The sequence below is a fragment of the Panthera leo genome, chromosome D4 (genome assembly GCF_018350215.1).
Source record: "Panthera leo isolate Ple1 chromosome D4, P.leo_Ple1_pat1.1, whole genome shotgun sequence".
NCBI lineage: Eukaryota > Metazoa > Chordata > Mammalia > Carnivora > Felidae > Panthera > Panthera leo.
In genome coordinates this window covers 87,776,176-87,791,757 of record NC_056691.1, presented here as the reverse complement: position 1 = coordinate 87,791,757, position 15,582 = coordinate 87,776,176, and the positions used below count along the sequence as shown (strand labels likewise).

At 62.2% G+C, this 15,582-nt stretch overlaps 2 protein-coding genes across 5 annotated transcripts in view; one reads left to right on the top strand and one right to left on the bottom strand.

The window, feature by feature from the left end:
* FNBP1 (formin binding protein 1) overlaps positions 1 to 4,477 on the top strand; it is a 140,913-nt gene extending 136,436 nt beyond the window's left edge. The window contains exon 17 of the mRNA XM_042912361.1: positions 1,398 to 4,477. Within this exon, the coding sequence (XP_042768295.1) occupies positions 1,398 to 1,405 (8 nt within the window). The 3' untranslated portion in view covers positions 1,406 to 4,477. The remainder of the gene's footprint in view (positions 1 to 1,397) is intronic.
* A 3,705-nt stretch (positions 4,478 to 8,182) lies between these two features.
* Positions 8,183 to 15,582, bottom strand: part of USP20 (ubiquitin specific peptidase 20) — a 44,087-nt gene continuing 36,687 nt past the window's right edge. For 3 of the 4 annotated variants that reach the window (XM_042912369.1, XM_042912367.1, XM_042912370.1), the window contains 10 exons: positions 15,457 to 15,502; positions 14,515 to 14,695; positions 14,302 to 14,428; positions 13,706 to 13,875; positions 13,543 to 13,624; positions 12,502 to 12,610; positions 11,525 to 11,627; positions 10,132 to 10,203; positions 9,564 to 9,740; positions 8,183 to 9,421 (listed from right to left, as the gene is read on the bottom strand). In XM_042912369.1, the coding sequence (XP_042768303.1) occupies positions 9,580 to 9,740; positions 10,132 to 10,203; positions 11,525 to 11,627; positions 12,502 to 12,610; positions 13,543 to 13,624; positions 13,706 to 13,875; positions 14,302 to 14,428; positions 14,515 to 14,695; positions 15,457 to 15,502 (1,051 nt within the window). In that variant the 3' untranslated portion in view covers positions 8,183 to 9,421; positions 9,564 to 9,579. The remainder of the gene's footprint in view (positions 9,422 to 9,563; positions 9,741 to 10,131; positions 10,204 to 11,524; positions 11,628 to 12,501; positions 12,611 to 13,542; positions 13,625 to 13,705; positions 13,876 to 14,301; positions 14,429 to 14,514; positions 14,696 to 15,456; positions 15,503 to 15,582) is intronic. The other variant, XM_042912371.1, reaches the window with a different exon arrangement.

Here is a 15,582-nt window from a genome sequence, read left to right as displayed (position 1 = left end):
ACACTTAGAGGTGACTAGTGTATACGTAGGGGCCGGTCTTCCCCACCTGGTTTCTAAATCTGGTCGGGACCCCCAAGAACACCCTCCCCCTCCCCCCCCCCCCCCCCCCCCCCCAGCAAACCCATCCCAGCCTGTGGACTGCTGCTTCCTGACGCCCAGAACTCAAAGCAGCTGTTGTGTGCCTGTGCACTTGTGTGTGTGTGTGTGTGTCTGTGTGTGTGATCTACTATGTGACTATTTAACGATTGCCAAAATATTTAGACTAGAGGAGCGTCCAATGGGTCAGTTGGATTGTGACTTACCTTCTTTTATGGTTTTTTTTTTTTTTTAATTGCTTTCTGTTAAATATGCCCGTAATCCCCTCCCCACCCCCACGGACCGCCCCCCACTATATTTGTATATACTGCAATTTAAGAACTAAAAGGATGCCTTGAATTCGTTGTTTTACCGTTTTACTCTTTTGTCTGTTTTATTGGTGATTCTGCTGCCTAATGACCTTTTTTGTTTTTGTAACCGCTGGGGAAGCCGGAAGGATTAGGTCCCCCTGCCGGCTGCCTCCTCACTTGAGTTTATTGTAGACACTGGGGCTCTGAGTAAGTTTTGTTTGAATGCGGCCAACATGATTGTCTCGCTCTCCTTACCCTAAAAGAAACGAATCTGTCTGGCACCTTTCAGCTGTACCCTCGTATCTGCCTCTCTAATAAACGTATTTTTCTCAGTGTTGTGTATTTTAAGTGATTCTTCACCTTTCCGAGAAAATTATTCTGTGTAATACGGGTGTTTAACTCTTTTGTCTTCAGTAACGGGGAACTTTTCCGGCCAAATGCTTTTTAAAAATTCTGCCCTTCCCCGCCCCCACCCTTTAAAATGATGCCACCTTCTCTGTTTCTTGCCCTGTGTGCTCCTGAGGGCTTCCAGAATCCGCCTCTCTCTCTCCTCCTCTGCCCCCTCAAGATGAAGAACTTTCACTGTTCATTGCTGAGTCAACATTAAAGTGACAGGTTTTCCTTTTCTCGCCAAGATTGTACACTTTTGTAAAGCACAGAGAGTGTCAGCCGGGGACAGAATCCAGAACCGGGCCTTGAAATGCCTCGCGCCCTCCTGGGAACCTGGTCACATTTTTTTTTCCCCCCTTAGAAAGAGGGGGTCGGGGTGGGTGGGGGCAGCGTCTCCCATGCGGGCCTCTGTTCACCCCTGAAGGGAAGGCGGGTTCCCCAGGGAAAGTGGGAAGTGAAACCGTGAAAGTTCCTTATCTCAGACGTGCCCTGTGGTGACAGCCCCACTGTTCTGAAGCTGTCCCCCCTCCCGGGTGGTGCATTCTGGGAAACAGAGTGGCCCCCCCTGACCGCCTGCCTTCCTCTAAACCGTCTTTTTCTTTCTGTCTTTTTGTGTTGTAGATTCCTAGAGGCCTCGGGGAGCCTTCCCAGGAGAAACCCTCCGGTCTGCTTGTCTCCACAGGCCTGGGCGCCCGCGCTGGGCTGGACCGTGGCCCTGGACATCTCAGCCTGAAGTGACATTCTCCTCCCCACCCCGCCCCCCCCCCCTGCCACGTAGCTGCTTGCCTTTTTCTTTTTCTTCCTTTCGACAGCATGCCCCTCGTGGCCCGGCTCCTTCCGTGGCCCAGTCCGGCCACCTCTGCGGGGAGCAGGTCTATCCCTGTCCCCACCACACACAAAGGGCCACGGAAGGCAGCTAGACACGTGTTCCCTCCTCCCCGGGCTCCCGCCTCGGCCCTCAGTCTACCTGGAGCATCCTGGCCCGTCCATGGTTCACACTGTGCCTTTCGTGAAAACTTTGCCACTGGTCGCCTCCCCCCCCCTGCCCGGGAGACTAACAAAATCTGGACGAGGAAGGCCAGGTGCGCACCAGGTGAACTGAGCGCCCGAATGTCACTGACGTGTTCCCGTGTCCCGAGTCTGTTGAGTATTCAGTGGTCCTTTTCTGGTTATGGGTCCTCACCTCGCCCCAAACACTGGCCCTTGCAACATGTCATGGCCCGAGCGCGCCCACGGTGGCCACGGGGGCACGCACACGCATGCACGCGCGCACCCCCCCCCCCCTCCGTGCACGCTCAGTACACACGTGTTTTTATCTGGGGCCCGTGCTCAGTGGCCCGGAAAGGTCTGGACTGGACGTCCTATTCCAGCCCGGGGGCCGCGCACAAAAGCCTGCGTCCACCCGCCTTCTCCCTGTCGTCTCATTCATGAGCGCTGTGGACCCTGGCGCTTTACGAACGAGGGTCTCGCCTCGGCGTTAGCTGGTCGCAGGGCGAGAATTCCCGTCTTTCCGTGAATTCCGGGATGTGCGTCTTAGGATTTTGGCGCTTTCCTCACCAAAGACCCTGTGCTGCCCGTGGCTCTGGCTTCTGTGTGTTCTCACGTGTTCTGCAGGCCACGGAGACTGGACTGCGTTTGCCTCTGGAGCTAGGTTGCCCGCCCCTTGCGGATCCTCGGGGACAACGTGAGGCCATGTAGCCTGTGGCCACTCATGCCTTAGAGCAGCGCAGCGTTCCTTCTTTTCTGGTGCAGAAACAGTCGGGAGAAATCACTGGCTGGGACTGTCTGTGGACGAGACCCCATCCGAAGCCCAAGAAGGAAATCGGGCCTCTTTCTTGTCTCGTTTGGCTTTTGGTAACTAGGCGGTCACCTCGAGCCTCCTCAATTTTTCTCGACGTTTACGAATCTAAGACCAGGGTGTCTTCTGGGAGCCGAAGGGACAGGGACAGGGACAGAAACGGGCAGGTGCTAAGGGGCTTGGGCCTGTGTCCAGCGGCCCCAAAGATGGCTCCTCTCAGCAAACCGGGGTTGACCAGACGCCTCCCTCAGAGCGGCTCGGCGACTAGAAACTTCCAGCAAGCAAACGCCCGGGGTTGAGCAAGTGAACCGAAGTCGCTTTGGGTGTAAAGGCGAGCCAGCGAGAGAACATGAGCCGCCCCCCCTTCTGTCTCTCTGTCCTTCTGTCTGTCCCTAAAGGGGGCTACGCCCTTGGCTTGACGATCACCTGCCGGAGAGGCTGCGGCCACTGGCTGTCGCGAGGCTGCTACGTTGGCGGCAGGCCTCCGGTCCCCACGGTGGCGGCGCACCCGTGGCCGACTCCTCAGTCTCGCGAGAGGGCCGGCTTGGCACGTGACCCGGAAGCCAGGCGGCCAAAGGGCGAGGCCGGGGGGGCCGGGGCTCCCCTGCGTCCCTGCAAACCTACAGGTGCGTGGTTAGTCCGGGCGGCCCCGGGGGCTCCACGGGCGGCTTCTGCAGCCGCCGGGTCACCAGGTGTCCCCAGGAACTTCTGAATCTCACCAGGCCAAGCTGACCACTCTCCACCCCACAGAAGATGCTAATGGTTTTTTAAATCGATTTGAGAGCCTCGGTAACGCATGCGCATTGCATCTTTCCCATCCCGGGTCAGAACAGATTCATTTCTCGCAACATAGGGGATACGGTAGAAGCTGCAGTGATGTGTCCTTTTCATGTCTGTTAAACCCGATATAGAATATACTCGTATCTTGTACCCCCTGCGCCTTCCTCCCCGCCCCCCCCCCCCTTCCTTCTGTACCACCTGCGTCCAGAAAAGAATGCATCGTAAGCACTTCTCAGTGTTCGGCGTGGGGTTTGCGCTGTGAGGCCGAGCTCATCAAAGGAAATAAGTTATTATGTGATAGTTGAGACGTATCGTTCACTCTGGGAGTCCTACTGGGAGCTCATCTATCTATTCGTACGGACCAGTTCACGTAGGGTAGAGACGCGGAATTTCCGACCTGCTTCCCGGCCTCCCCGCCCCGCACCCCCGATGCCTGTGGTTTCCCTGCCGATGCTAGAATACTGTTGTCGTAAGAATGACTAAGTTTTAAGGAGCCTGCCCTGACAATGACCTAAAAACGAAACGAAAGACAGGAACTTGTCATTTATCCCGTTTTTCCTTTGCAGGATAAAAAGGTATGGAAAGCCGTAATGGGATTTTCCTTTGGATTTTGATGGCGCTCGCCTCGAAGCTTCCAGGCTGTGAGGCTCAGGCCAGATGAGCTGTAGCACAGGGGCCCCCTAATGCTTTCTGGTGACTTCCGTAATTACAGGAGAAAGTTTACTGAACGTGGAAAAAAAAAAAAAAAGTTACATCGATGCTAAGTATTTTTCCAGAAATCTTGGTTTCATACTTCCTCATGCCTCTGCCTCCTGTGCTTCTATCATTAAAAAAAACAAAAACAAAAACAAAACTTCTTTAGAGAGTGATCCAAAATTCTATTTTAACCTGACGTTGAGCACCTTTAAACTTTTTAGTTTATTTGTGCGCGTGGCACTAATTCTAAGCTTTGGAGGCATCTCAAGTGTTGTAACGGCCCATTGCCATTGTGAAGGTTCTGGAACTGCCCATTTGTCTCTGGAGATGGAATTAAACCAAATAAAGTGCTTCCATTGGAAGGCTTATATTGACCTTGTAACTATACGTTAACCCTCTTAAATGTTAAATAAAAGTATAACCTCTGTTACGTTGTCACGGGACTGTTTTTGTTGTACTGGCGGGGTGACCCGGGTCACGGAAGCAGGCAGGGCCCCTGCGCTGGGGGGCGGAGGCCGCTGGGCCCGTCCGCACCTCGCTGATTTACTGTGTGAACCCAAGACGAGTCACGTAGCCGTCGAGACTGGGGCCGGGCTCGCTCTGACCACCCCCCCCCCCCCACCCGCTGGGGGAAAAGCTGCCTGTCGGGGACATTGTGATGAGAGATTCAAGTTGATTCAGTCCAGGGATCTGGGGAGGCTCCTTAGGAGCAGGAAGTTTGTTTTTCATGCACTTGGCAGCTACAGGTTTTCAGGGATCCTATGGTAGGAGGGGGGGGGGGGCTGGGAAAATGGGGCAAGTTTGCCGTTGGTTCACTGACGCTCTGCTGTGTCAGGTGCAAGTGCCCGGACCCACCCCCTCGCTAGTTTGGCTTCTGTGGGGCCGCAGACGGCGTGCGACATCGCAGGGTGGAGGCCCAGGCCTGCACGCACAGGATGTGCGCGGCGGGAGGCCGGGTCCCTACCGGCGCAGAGAATCCGGCCCCAGGCTCTGCGGGGGGAGGTACAGCGGTTTGTGCCCACACCTCTTGGGGCCCTAAGGCTCCTCCGAGCCATGTTCGGAGAACATTCTCGGGAGGGAGGGAAACGGCACCGCGGAGCGTGAGCAGGGGCAGCCTCGCCGGCGCCAAGCGGCTGCGGGGTGGGAGGCGAGGCCACCAATAAGAGGCCGGCCCTCTCTGGGGCCTTGGCCTCCTCCCCCAACCCCGGTGTGACTGGACTTTAAAGCCGGAGCTCCTGACTCAGGAGGCAGCGGACCCGTCGGTCAGGCTGCCCCGCTGGGGCCGGGAGTCTGCGGGGGCAGGGCCGGGCCTCTCCGGGCGGGTGGGGGCCTCCCCCGGCCTCCCCGGCGCCGGCCGCACCCAGGCCCGGCAGCGCGGTCGCAGAGGCGGGGGCGACCCCTAGCGGGAGAGGGGGTCAGCGCGTCAGGGGAAGGACGCCCCCTGGCGGGGGACCCGGTAACGGGCAATACGATGGAGGGGGGCTGAGCCAGCGGGGCTCGAGGGTCTCTCTCTCTCTCTCTCTCTCTCTTTTACTAAAGCAAAAGAGATCCCTGGAGTCCGCCCCACGGGACAGCCTGGAGATCCAGCTCTGAGCCGGGGCTGAAGGAGGGAGGCCAGCCTAGCTTCCTGGGACGCACGTCCCCGTGCGCTGAGCCGCGGGCAAGTCCTGTCCCCCGCTGGAGGAGGCCTCCCCTTCCCTCCCTGGCCCCTGCTGCTCTTTTCCGAGGCAGAAAGCCTGTGGCCAGCACCCTCTCAGACCAGGGATTAAAGTGTGAAGTCTGTGAAGCGACCCTTGGGTGTGTCGGGAGCTGTTTACAGCCATGAGGCCCTGGTTTATTATCTATTTCATTGTTTGTATTTTCTAATTTTTTCCCATTTTTTAAAAACATTTATTTATTATTGAGAGACAGAGACAGAGCATGAGCGGGGCGGAGAGACGGGGGGCGGGGGGGGACACAGAATCCGAAGCAGGCTCCAGGCTGTCAGCACAGAGCCCGACGCGGGGCTCGAACTCACAGACCGCGAGATCATGACCTGAGCTGAAGTCGGACGCTTAACCGAGGGAGCCACCCAGGCGCCCCTCATTGTTTTTATTTTTTAAGGTGTGGAAGAAAACACAGGGATCTTCTCCTCATCAGCTCTTTGGCCCCGGAAGGAAGCAGCAGGGGCCGGAAGGATCCCGGGCAGCATCCTGCCTGGTGCAGGGGGAGGGGGGGGGTTGGGCGCCCCGGCAGCGTGCACACCCTCTCACTGCCCCCAGGCCCGCCTGTGCCCGCTCCCACTCACCAGACACCAGGCTGCTCACTGGGGTCAGATCCCGGGAAGGGCTGGAGACAGCATCCTAACACGCCCCTGGGACAGCTTTCCAGAAGGCACCTGGTCCACAGCTCGGACTGCCCTTCCCACAGCTCCCCCGGAGGGCGTTCGTTTCTCCCGCACCTGCTCCTTCCCCGCAGTGACGCTCCTCTCCTGCACGGAAACCAGCCAGAGGGAGGCCCCATTCCAAAACACCACTGGCTTCCCTCAAGGCTCTGTGGGGGCTCAAAATGAGGTGGGGGGAGACTCACAGGCTTGTTTGTGCGGAATTGCAACGGGCACGAAGGTGGGAAGCCACACTTCCTGGGTGGCCCGCGCCTTGCCCGTGTATTTGCGAATGCGGGTTCGTGAGAAGCACGGGCAGATGGGACGGCAGGTCCGTACACTCCCCGGCCGGGCCGTGGCTCTGGCTCCTCTAAAAGGGGCTGCTGGAGTGAGTCCCAGTCCCAGCCTAAGGGAGCAGCCCGATGGGGGGGGGGGGGGGGAGCCGGCAGGAGGGAAAGACAGGAAGGGGCCTCCCCTGCTGCCCGGTGGTTGCTTCCCGTCCCCACCCAGTCCGCAGTCCGTGGGGTGAACATCCACGGTCTCCTCTTTTGTCTCAGGATTCCAGCACCTAAGTTTGGCCGAGCCACTTAAAACCTGGTGTTTCTTTTTCAGATTATTTATTTGGAGAGAGAGAGTGCCTGTGTGTAAGCGGGGGAGGGGCAGAGAGAGGGAGAGAGAGAGAATCCACAGGTGGAGACAGCAGGTTCCACGCTGTCAGCGCAGAGCCTAACTCGGGGCACAGTCTCACGAACCGTGAGATCATGACCTGAGCCGAAACCAAGAGACGGACGCTGAACGGACTGAACCAGCCCAGCGTCCCAAAGCCTGGTGCTTCGAGGGAAGATGTAAAGCATTTTAAGGCCCAGTGGTACCTCCCAGTCTCTCCCCCACCTTCCTGTAGTCCAGTGACTGTCTCCAAAACTCCGAATCAGCAGAACTGGTTCTCTCTCATCCTCCAAGGTAAGCAAGAAAAGCCAGTCGTGAAATCTGCACCATGGGAATTCTGTGTAGACGACGTTCCAATGCGAGCAAAGCTAAAGATACTGCTCAGACACAGACGCACGCGGCCACGGAGGCCAGGGGCTACCTCTGGGGTGGGGCGAGGTGGCAGGCATGCTCAGGAGGGACCCACAGCAGTCCGTGGGGACCGGTGATGGTGACACCGAGGAACCGTTCTCGGTGCTGAACACGCTTCTGCACACTCACGTGTGAGGGGATCTCACGAGCATGTGTGTTTCAAGTTAACACATAAAAACCGCCAATTCTTCTCTCCCCACCAGACCCCAGGGAGTAGCAACAAAACCACCCCAAACCGTGGGGCGAATAAAACACGAGCGTCACTAAATGTCAGGGAGCTGGACACCGGCCACCGCGATGCAGTGACGCCGGCACAATGTCGGCCGTGCGCCGAGGGAAAGGTCCCCGGGGCCGCGAGGTGGCCTTGCCCGGCCCAGGGAGGGCGGCCCCTGCTCGGTGCGGGGTTACTCGGAGTGGCCAGGGCACGGCGCCAGGAGGGGACCGGCCTGTGGGATGCGGGGCCTCGACACCCCCGGCCCCCCCTCCCCGGTCCCCGCCCCTGCTTCTCTACGCGGCCGGGGAAAGGCCGGCGCGTGTAGGCAGACTCCTCTTCCTCTTCCGCTCCTGCGGCTTCCAGACACTGGTTCAGAGCCATGCGGAGGCCCCGCTGGCACAGTTATCGGTGACGCCGATCACCCCGGCTCCGCACCCCCCCTACACCCCCCGCGCGGACGCACAGACAACAGCGTGGGCTGTGGGGGACGCATACGTATTTATTATGACATTCTGGACACAAACGAGGCCGCGCAGACCTGGGGCGAGCTCACAACCTGGCGCGGAATCTGTGCGTCCTGTCCAGGGTGACGTGCGGCCGCCCGGCTCTGAGGCGTGGTGGCCGCTGCGGCTCTCTGAAGACTGTGACAAAGGTCAAGGGATTCCACAGCGGCTGGTTCTTTGATCACATGCTGCCTCGGTGGGGAAGGAGCCAGGTAGAGACGGCAGGAGCGAGCTGCGAGCTTCAGCGTCGAGAGCCTCGGGGCTCTGCCTGAACGGCCTGGCAGTTCCACCGACATCGGCTTCTACAGAGACTGAAGGCCACGGCGTGTGGGGGCTTCGGTTCCAGGACCCCTTCCCCATCCCCCACTCACTCTGGCCCCGGGGCAGCCGCCCCAGCTGCTTCGTCCAGGGGCTTCAGTGCCGCGGGAAGCGAGACCCAGGCCCCCCGTGCTCACCCCGACCGCCCCAGCCGTGGCCTCGCTCGGCATCATCCAGAACATACTTCCACGACGGGCGCGCAACAGCGCGGGGAGGAAGGGGTAGCTTGTGTTTTCTAGCGCCAGCCCCCAGGGAAGCCGCGTGAGCAGCAAGAGACAGTGACAGCGGGGGACCTCTGTCTCATCACCCGGTTCCCCGGTGGGGGCAAGCTCCAGCCAATCCATGGGGCAGCACAGGGACGGAGCTGCCTCCAGAAGTCATCTCTACTGACAAATGCTGCCCCCACCCCGGATCCCGATCGCGCGTGAGTCCAGAGTCGCTAGTGTGCAGGAGAAACGCTGACAGCAGTGTGGGACTCCGGAGCCTGTCTGTGGCCACGGAGTCGGGCGAAGCGGGGCCCAGGGAGGAGCTGGCCCCCGCACCCCGACCTCGCGTGCTCGGCACCCTGCTCCCCAGCTCTGGGCTGTGAGTCCGGGTGCTGGACGGCCACGGTCCCTGACTGCGAGCCCCAGGGACAAAAGCCGGGCCCGAGTTAGCGCGAGGGCGGGTTGGGGACACGACGCTCGTGGCACACGGGGACGGACACCCAAGTTAACGAACGTCGCCGAGCCTCGGCCGTTTGAACAGCCTGCGGTGGATGCGCTTCCTGGTTGTGGCGCGACTCGCTTGAACCGAAACAACTTTTCTGCCTCTTTACACATCTGGGTTTCCAAAGTGGCCGGCCTGTCTTCGGGGTACAAACGCGCCCTCTGCCGGGAGGAGGGCGAAGGCAGGGGCCTGTGGGGACACTTGGGGCACTCAGCCCGGCAGGGCCCACGAGAGGGTTTCTCCCAGCAGCCTCCCGGAAGGTGTGTTCGGGGACGCGCTCTTCCAACACGCCAGGGACACGAGAGGGTCCCTGGAAAGGGAGGGGACTTACAGACTGGCCCACCAAGTCACACGGCCCGGGTCTCGGCTTCGATCTTCTGCTCCCCGTGTAAGCTCTCTGGGTCCTGGAGCTGGGCCACACTCTGTCGGATGGCGATCTCGGGGCCACCGCCATACAGGTTGTTCAGGTAGACCCAGGTCTCCTCCGAAATCTGCCCATAGTCAGCTCCTGCAGGGCCCAAGAGGGCACCGGGTCGGGGCCGGGCTCACGTCTGCCCCCTCACTCCCTTGATGACGCCATGGTCTTCGGCAGCGGGGGCTCCGGGAGGTGCAGGCCCCGACCGGGAGGGAGCGCAACTATGCGTTTCCGTGCAAAGCGGTGAAATGCAAATCCAGGATGCCCCAGCAGGACGTCTGTGCTCTCAGGACCCCAGAGGGTGCATCTCTGCGCCCCGTTTCCGGGGGTATGGGGTTCACACAAAGGGCAGGTGGAGGCCGACACAGGGCACGGGTGTGAGCGGCGGGGGCTCCTGGGAAGACTGTGACTGGCAGCTGGGGGGCGGGGATGGGGGGGAGCCCGGCCGGCCCGGAAGCCCAGGGCTGGAGCTGGCGAAACTCACCCTGCTTCAGTTGGATGTGGCCGCTTCCCCTGGCCTGTGCGATCCTGCTGTTGTCAATGGGCCCGGGGGGCTCTGGAACAGAAACAGCTCAGGCTCAGCACCTCTGGGCCTCTGCAGCGACGGGAAGAAACCCCAGCGCCCCCCCCACCCCGCCCCGGCCCTCCGCCTCTCAACAGGTAAGAGCCATTCTCAAGGCGTCACTCCAACACCTGTGGCCCCCGAGAGGCTGTCCGGGCCGCAGGGGGTCAGTGTGACGTCCTTCCAGGGGCAGGTGCGAGCTCGTGCGTGGAAGTCTGAGAGCCAGAAGGGACTCGTAGCATCCCTGGAGCCCGCATGGGGGACTTCAGGGACCCACGAGCTAGTTTCAGACCCCTCACTGTGGACGGCAGCTGCCACGCGCCGGGCACCCTTCCCGAAACCTCACGGAAGCCTCGACCACCTGATCTGAGAGCCGTCACAGAAGCAGGGGAAGCAACAGCCCAGGTAAGAGCCGGCAGGAATAAGGCTGGGGCCGGAGGTAGGGCTGTAGCTCCAGAGCCCGTTTCTCCATCAGAGCCAAGCCCCACTGCCTCCACCAACACGAGGGAGGCCTCGGGGTGTCCCTGGGACCTTGCCGCCTGGCACGCGCTGGACAGCGGTGAGGTCCCTCCCTCCCTCCCCTTTCCCAGAGTCCTGGCTGGAGCTTATGCCCTGAAAGGCAAATGTCCCGTTCACAGAACCCACTGGCTCTGCCGACCCTGCCAGGTCCCCAAGCCCCCCCCCCCCCCCCCCCCCCCGGTCTGGGAGCCCAAGTGTGGGGCTTGAGGGTGGTGAGGCTGGCCGCAGGCAGGCCAGGGCTCAGGCTCGGCTGTTTCTGACTGCAGGGGACTGCAGAGGGCTCTGGGAGCTGCCTTGTGATGGGGCCTGTCTCCGCCTCTGTAACTCGTGGGGTCAGAGGACACTGTGTCCACTGTCTTTCCTAAGAGCTTGAAGCCATCTATGCACTAAAATCTAGTATTTAGGGCAAGAGAACCCTCAAAGGAAAGGGCCTGGCAGGAGGAAAGAAGGCCTCCTCTGGGCACCAGCAGGGATGGGAGAACAGGAGAGAAGGGGAGGGAAGGGGCGGAGCCAGACGGCCTCTCTCCCACTACAGCAAGAAGGCGTGGCTCCAGGACACTGGGTGGTCTGGCCCCCGCTAGCTAGCCCGGTGGGGACAGCGACCCCAGCGAGCCGGGCTGGAATAACACCCGTGCTCTCCGCTCCTCCAGGAGGCGGGCGCTCGCCTAAACCTGCTGGGCAGCCACCGACCACCCCAGGCACCCCCTCTCCCGCCTCCTGGGGCCCTCCCCGCAGATCTGAAGCCCCAGGGCCCTCCCGGCGGTCGGGCCGAGTGCCAGGCCCGTGCTCCACTCACCATTGTCCTTGCCCTTGACAAAGGCTTCCCACTCCCGGAACCACTGCATGCTGATGCAGTAGATGACGCCGGGGGACTCCTCGGCCTGGAAGGCTTTGTTGAGCTGGGCCGGCCAGGGGAGCAGAGGGGAGGGTCGGCGGGATGGTCCCAGCACCCCGCCAACCCGCACCCTCGACTCTCAGAAGACACCAGATCCTCCAGGCAGAAACCGCGGGGCCCCCAGACAAGCTCAGAGGAACGTCCCCCCGCGGCCCCGCCACCCGATGTCTTTTCAAGGACTTTAATCCAAGGGAGAAGGCACGCAGATGCGGCTCTCCCGCACTTCACGCACTGCGGCCGATCGCTCCCTCGTTAACTATTCTGACGCGTTTTGTTTTCTCGTGGGCACAGAGCGCAGTGTCCTTTAACGTCTTTCACCTACGCGTCTGCTACTGGATGATGGATGGCCCCCGGTCGCCTGTTCTGAACAGCCCCGGGGCCGGGGTGTGCCCGGGGCCCCAGCACCACACTGCACGAGCCCCTTTCCTACACGGCATCGCCCTGGGTCCTGTTTTGCCACCTGATTTTTCTCACTCAACGCCCCTTTCGGGGTCAGTGGGTAGCACCCATGGTTCTCAGTGGGAGGGGGAAGGGACACTGCCAGCGTCTGGAAGTCTTTTTCGTGTGGCTGGCACGGAGGCGGCCAGGGATGCTAACTGTCCTATCACCCGCAGTCCAGTCCCCACGACAAAGAACCATCCAGCCCCGAGCCACGGTGCCCGTGGCTTACCAGCACACCCGGCAGATGGCCCTGAGCCTCCCGAAGCCCGCCCTCCTGCTGGTAAAATCTTAAATGTCCGGCCAGGCCTCTGGCCACTCTGTTCTCCCCACAGAACGCGTCTTCCAGACGGAGCCTGGCTGCACGCGGCTCCTCAGTCCCCAAATCCCCGCGTGGCCCCAGCGGAGGCGAGAGGCGCCCCACCCCCACCCGCACGCACCTTAATGAAGGTGTCGATCTCCGTCCGCCTGCGCTTGGCCAGTGCCTCTATCTCCACCTGGCAGATGGAGCACACGTACAGGTGGTTCACGGCAGGGCCGCCCCCAAACCTGCACCGGGAGGAGGGCCAGGAGGGGGGAGCGGAGAGGGAGGGGGAGAGGGAGAGAGAGCGCGAGCCCTGAGGGGCGGGTTCCAGTAGGGGAGGCAGCAGAACTTGCCAGAGAGCCACGACCGCCCTCCACGTGGTGGGTTTCTCCTCCTCTGGGGAGGCTCCCCAACGCTGCAACCCTGGGTGCCCTGTGCACAGCCCGTTCGCTTTTCTGTCTTCCTCGCCAGTCTGGCAAGGGCACCCGTGTGCCAGCACGACCACGGCACCCGGCACAGGGCCTGCCCCGGCACGGGTGTGTCACAAACAGATGTTTAATGGCTGAAGAGGGATTAACGTTCTTGCTTCCTCTCTTGGCTGCTGGGCGGGAGCCCTTGCGGCCAAGAGCCCACCCGGCCAGACCCCGGGGACGATGCCAAAGGGACGCAGAAGGTTGTCCCTCTGCGGGCAGGAGGGTGGAGCTCCGCGGGATATGGGGACACATCTCCCTGTGGGGCTTGGCCCACCGTCCTGCAACCGGGCAGAGTCCGCGCCTGACCTGCCAGCGGCCGGGGCAAAGCCTGTCCCGACCCGTCTGAGCACGTGCTGGGCATGGCATGTCCTGCCCACCTGTCCGCAGAGCCACCTGGGCCTGAAGGCCACCCGAGCCGGGCCTGCCCCAAGCCGGCGCTCCCAGGACTATCTGTGACAGGGACCAACACGCTTGCTTTTGCCTGAGCCGGTTTTGTCCCTCCTGACCGGAAGGATCCAGCTGGATGCCCACCAGTGTCTTTTTCCCTGCAGTTCGTGTGCCAGGGAAGCCCCTGCAGCCGCTTCTGTGCGGCTCTGCCCGGAGTGGAGGGCGGCGTGGGGCCCACGGTGGCGTCCGTTCCCCAAGCTCCTTCCCTGCCCCGCCGAGCGCCGGGCCCTCCCGGAAGAGGCAGGCACGGCACCTACCTGTTGTAGAGGTGCTCCCAGACGTTCTGGGGCAGGATCACTACCAGGTCGTCGATGTAGTGGTATTTGTTGGGCGGGATGCCTGGGGAGGAAGGCAGAGGGACGGGGAGCTGGGGGCTCGGCCGCCCGCCCCGCGCCCCCACCGCAGAGAAGGCGCCCTCACCTCCGTGGGAGCAGAGGAAGGTGTGGTTGGTGATGGGCCCCGGCTCCGCGAAGGTGTTGAACTTGTTAAGCCATTCCCGGGACACGTAGAACCGCAGCAGGCTGGGCTCCCGCATGGCGGCCAGGGATACCACCTGCTGCCGCTCCCGCACAGCCTCCTCGCTGCTCTTCCTGGGGCAGGGGTGAGGCGAGGGCCGGTGGGGTGGGGTAGGGCAGAGGTGGGAGGGGGTTGGGGCAGGAGCATTGCGCACAGCTGTGCCTGGGCTCACTCCATGCAGGGGCACCAGCCACAGCTGGCAGAGGTGTGTTCGGGGCCACCTACCGCCACTCCCCCTGCCTGAGCCCCACCCCTGCCCGAGTTCCGGCCACCGTCCCCTCCCACGGGACCACCACGGAAGACCCAAACTCAACTTCTTGGGCTTCCCACTTTCCCGCGGTGGCCACAGGGCTCTTTCTTCCAAACTGAAACCCTTGCTGCCCGAGTCTAGAGCCCTTCCAGGCCCCACCCACCCTGACGGAAGCCCCAGGGGCCAGGGGCGGGACGCCCAGGCCCGCAGGTCACCAGCTCTACCCCGACGGCCCGCCCAGGGCCCCCACCTGTAGAAGAGGACGTAGGCCTCGGCGTTCTGCACCACCGTCTCGTGGACCTCGGTGACATACTGGTCATCGAACTCGTACCACTGCCCGTTGATGACGTTCTGGCAGTAGGCGATGTAGTGGCCACCTGCGGCGGGAGGGGCGGGAGGGGCGGGCGGGTCACGGGTGGCCTAGGGGACGGGGACAGGGAGGGGCAGGGGTGGCCGGACTCACTGCCTGCTGTGCCGTGGTGGCAGATGACAGAGAGGAGGTCGTAGGTGGTGATCTGCGACGTGCACTCCTTGGCAAGGAATGGACGCAAGTCAAGTCCCTCGAGGGGGAAGGAGACGTGGCTGCTGATTTTGAACGAATACATGACCTCGTGCCGAAAGCGCTTCAGGTGGATGCACAGGATCTGCGGGGACCGGGGGCAGGTGTCGGTCCCCCAGACGGGGCTGGCTGGGGCCCTGCGAGCCCTGGTAACCAGGCGGGGTGTCGAGGCTAGGCTCTGGGACACCCGCCAGCCCGCTGTTCGGTCCACTCGGGTCTTGCCATTCAGGTGAAAACAAGGAACCTAGCGGCTAGAGCCTTCCAGAGGCCCAGGCGGGTGGATGGGTCACACCCACCGAGCCGCCTGAACAAGGGAAGAGCCCCGCGTGGGAGCCGAGCTGGCTCGCCACAAGGCACGAGGAGAGGCACGGGTGACGGCAGGGCCACGCCGATGGCACTGGCTGCCGAGACGGGCGTCCCAAACCTGCTCGGCACGGCCCCGAGCTCCCGCCTCTCGGGCACCGCTCCTCTCTGCTCGGGTTTCAGTGAGCCCGTTCCTGCCTCGGAGCTTTGCCCGCCGGCTCCTTCCCCCCTCGCCCCCACGAGGCCCACACAGCCCCCGCGCTCAGGGCCCACTCAGACGGACTCCCCCAGAGAGGCCTCCCCGCACACCCACCTTCCCCGGGGTGGCACCCTCCGCCCCACGCCCGCCCCAGTCCCACTGGGACTGGCACAGTGCGGGAGGAGCTGAGGGAGGGCCCACGTCGCCGTCCAGACCCCTCCCAGCAGGCCTCTCAGCCAAAGCAGTGGACTCCCCCCTGAAGTGGTCAACTCTCCCCAGCCCCGGGCTTCTTGGGGGAGGAAGGATGCTCAGTGACAGGGAGTGGGGGGGGCGGGGGCGCTCACCTCGGGCAGCCGCAGGACCTTACAGTATTTCACCCCGTTCCGCAGCCTGGCAGGGACAACGGGCGAGAAGCAGTGAGTGTCCGGGTGTGGGGGTAGAGCGGCACCCTCCCAACAGGGGCACGTCTG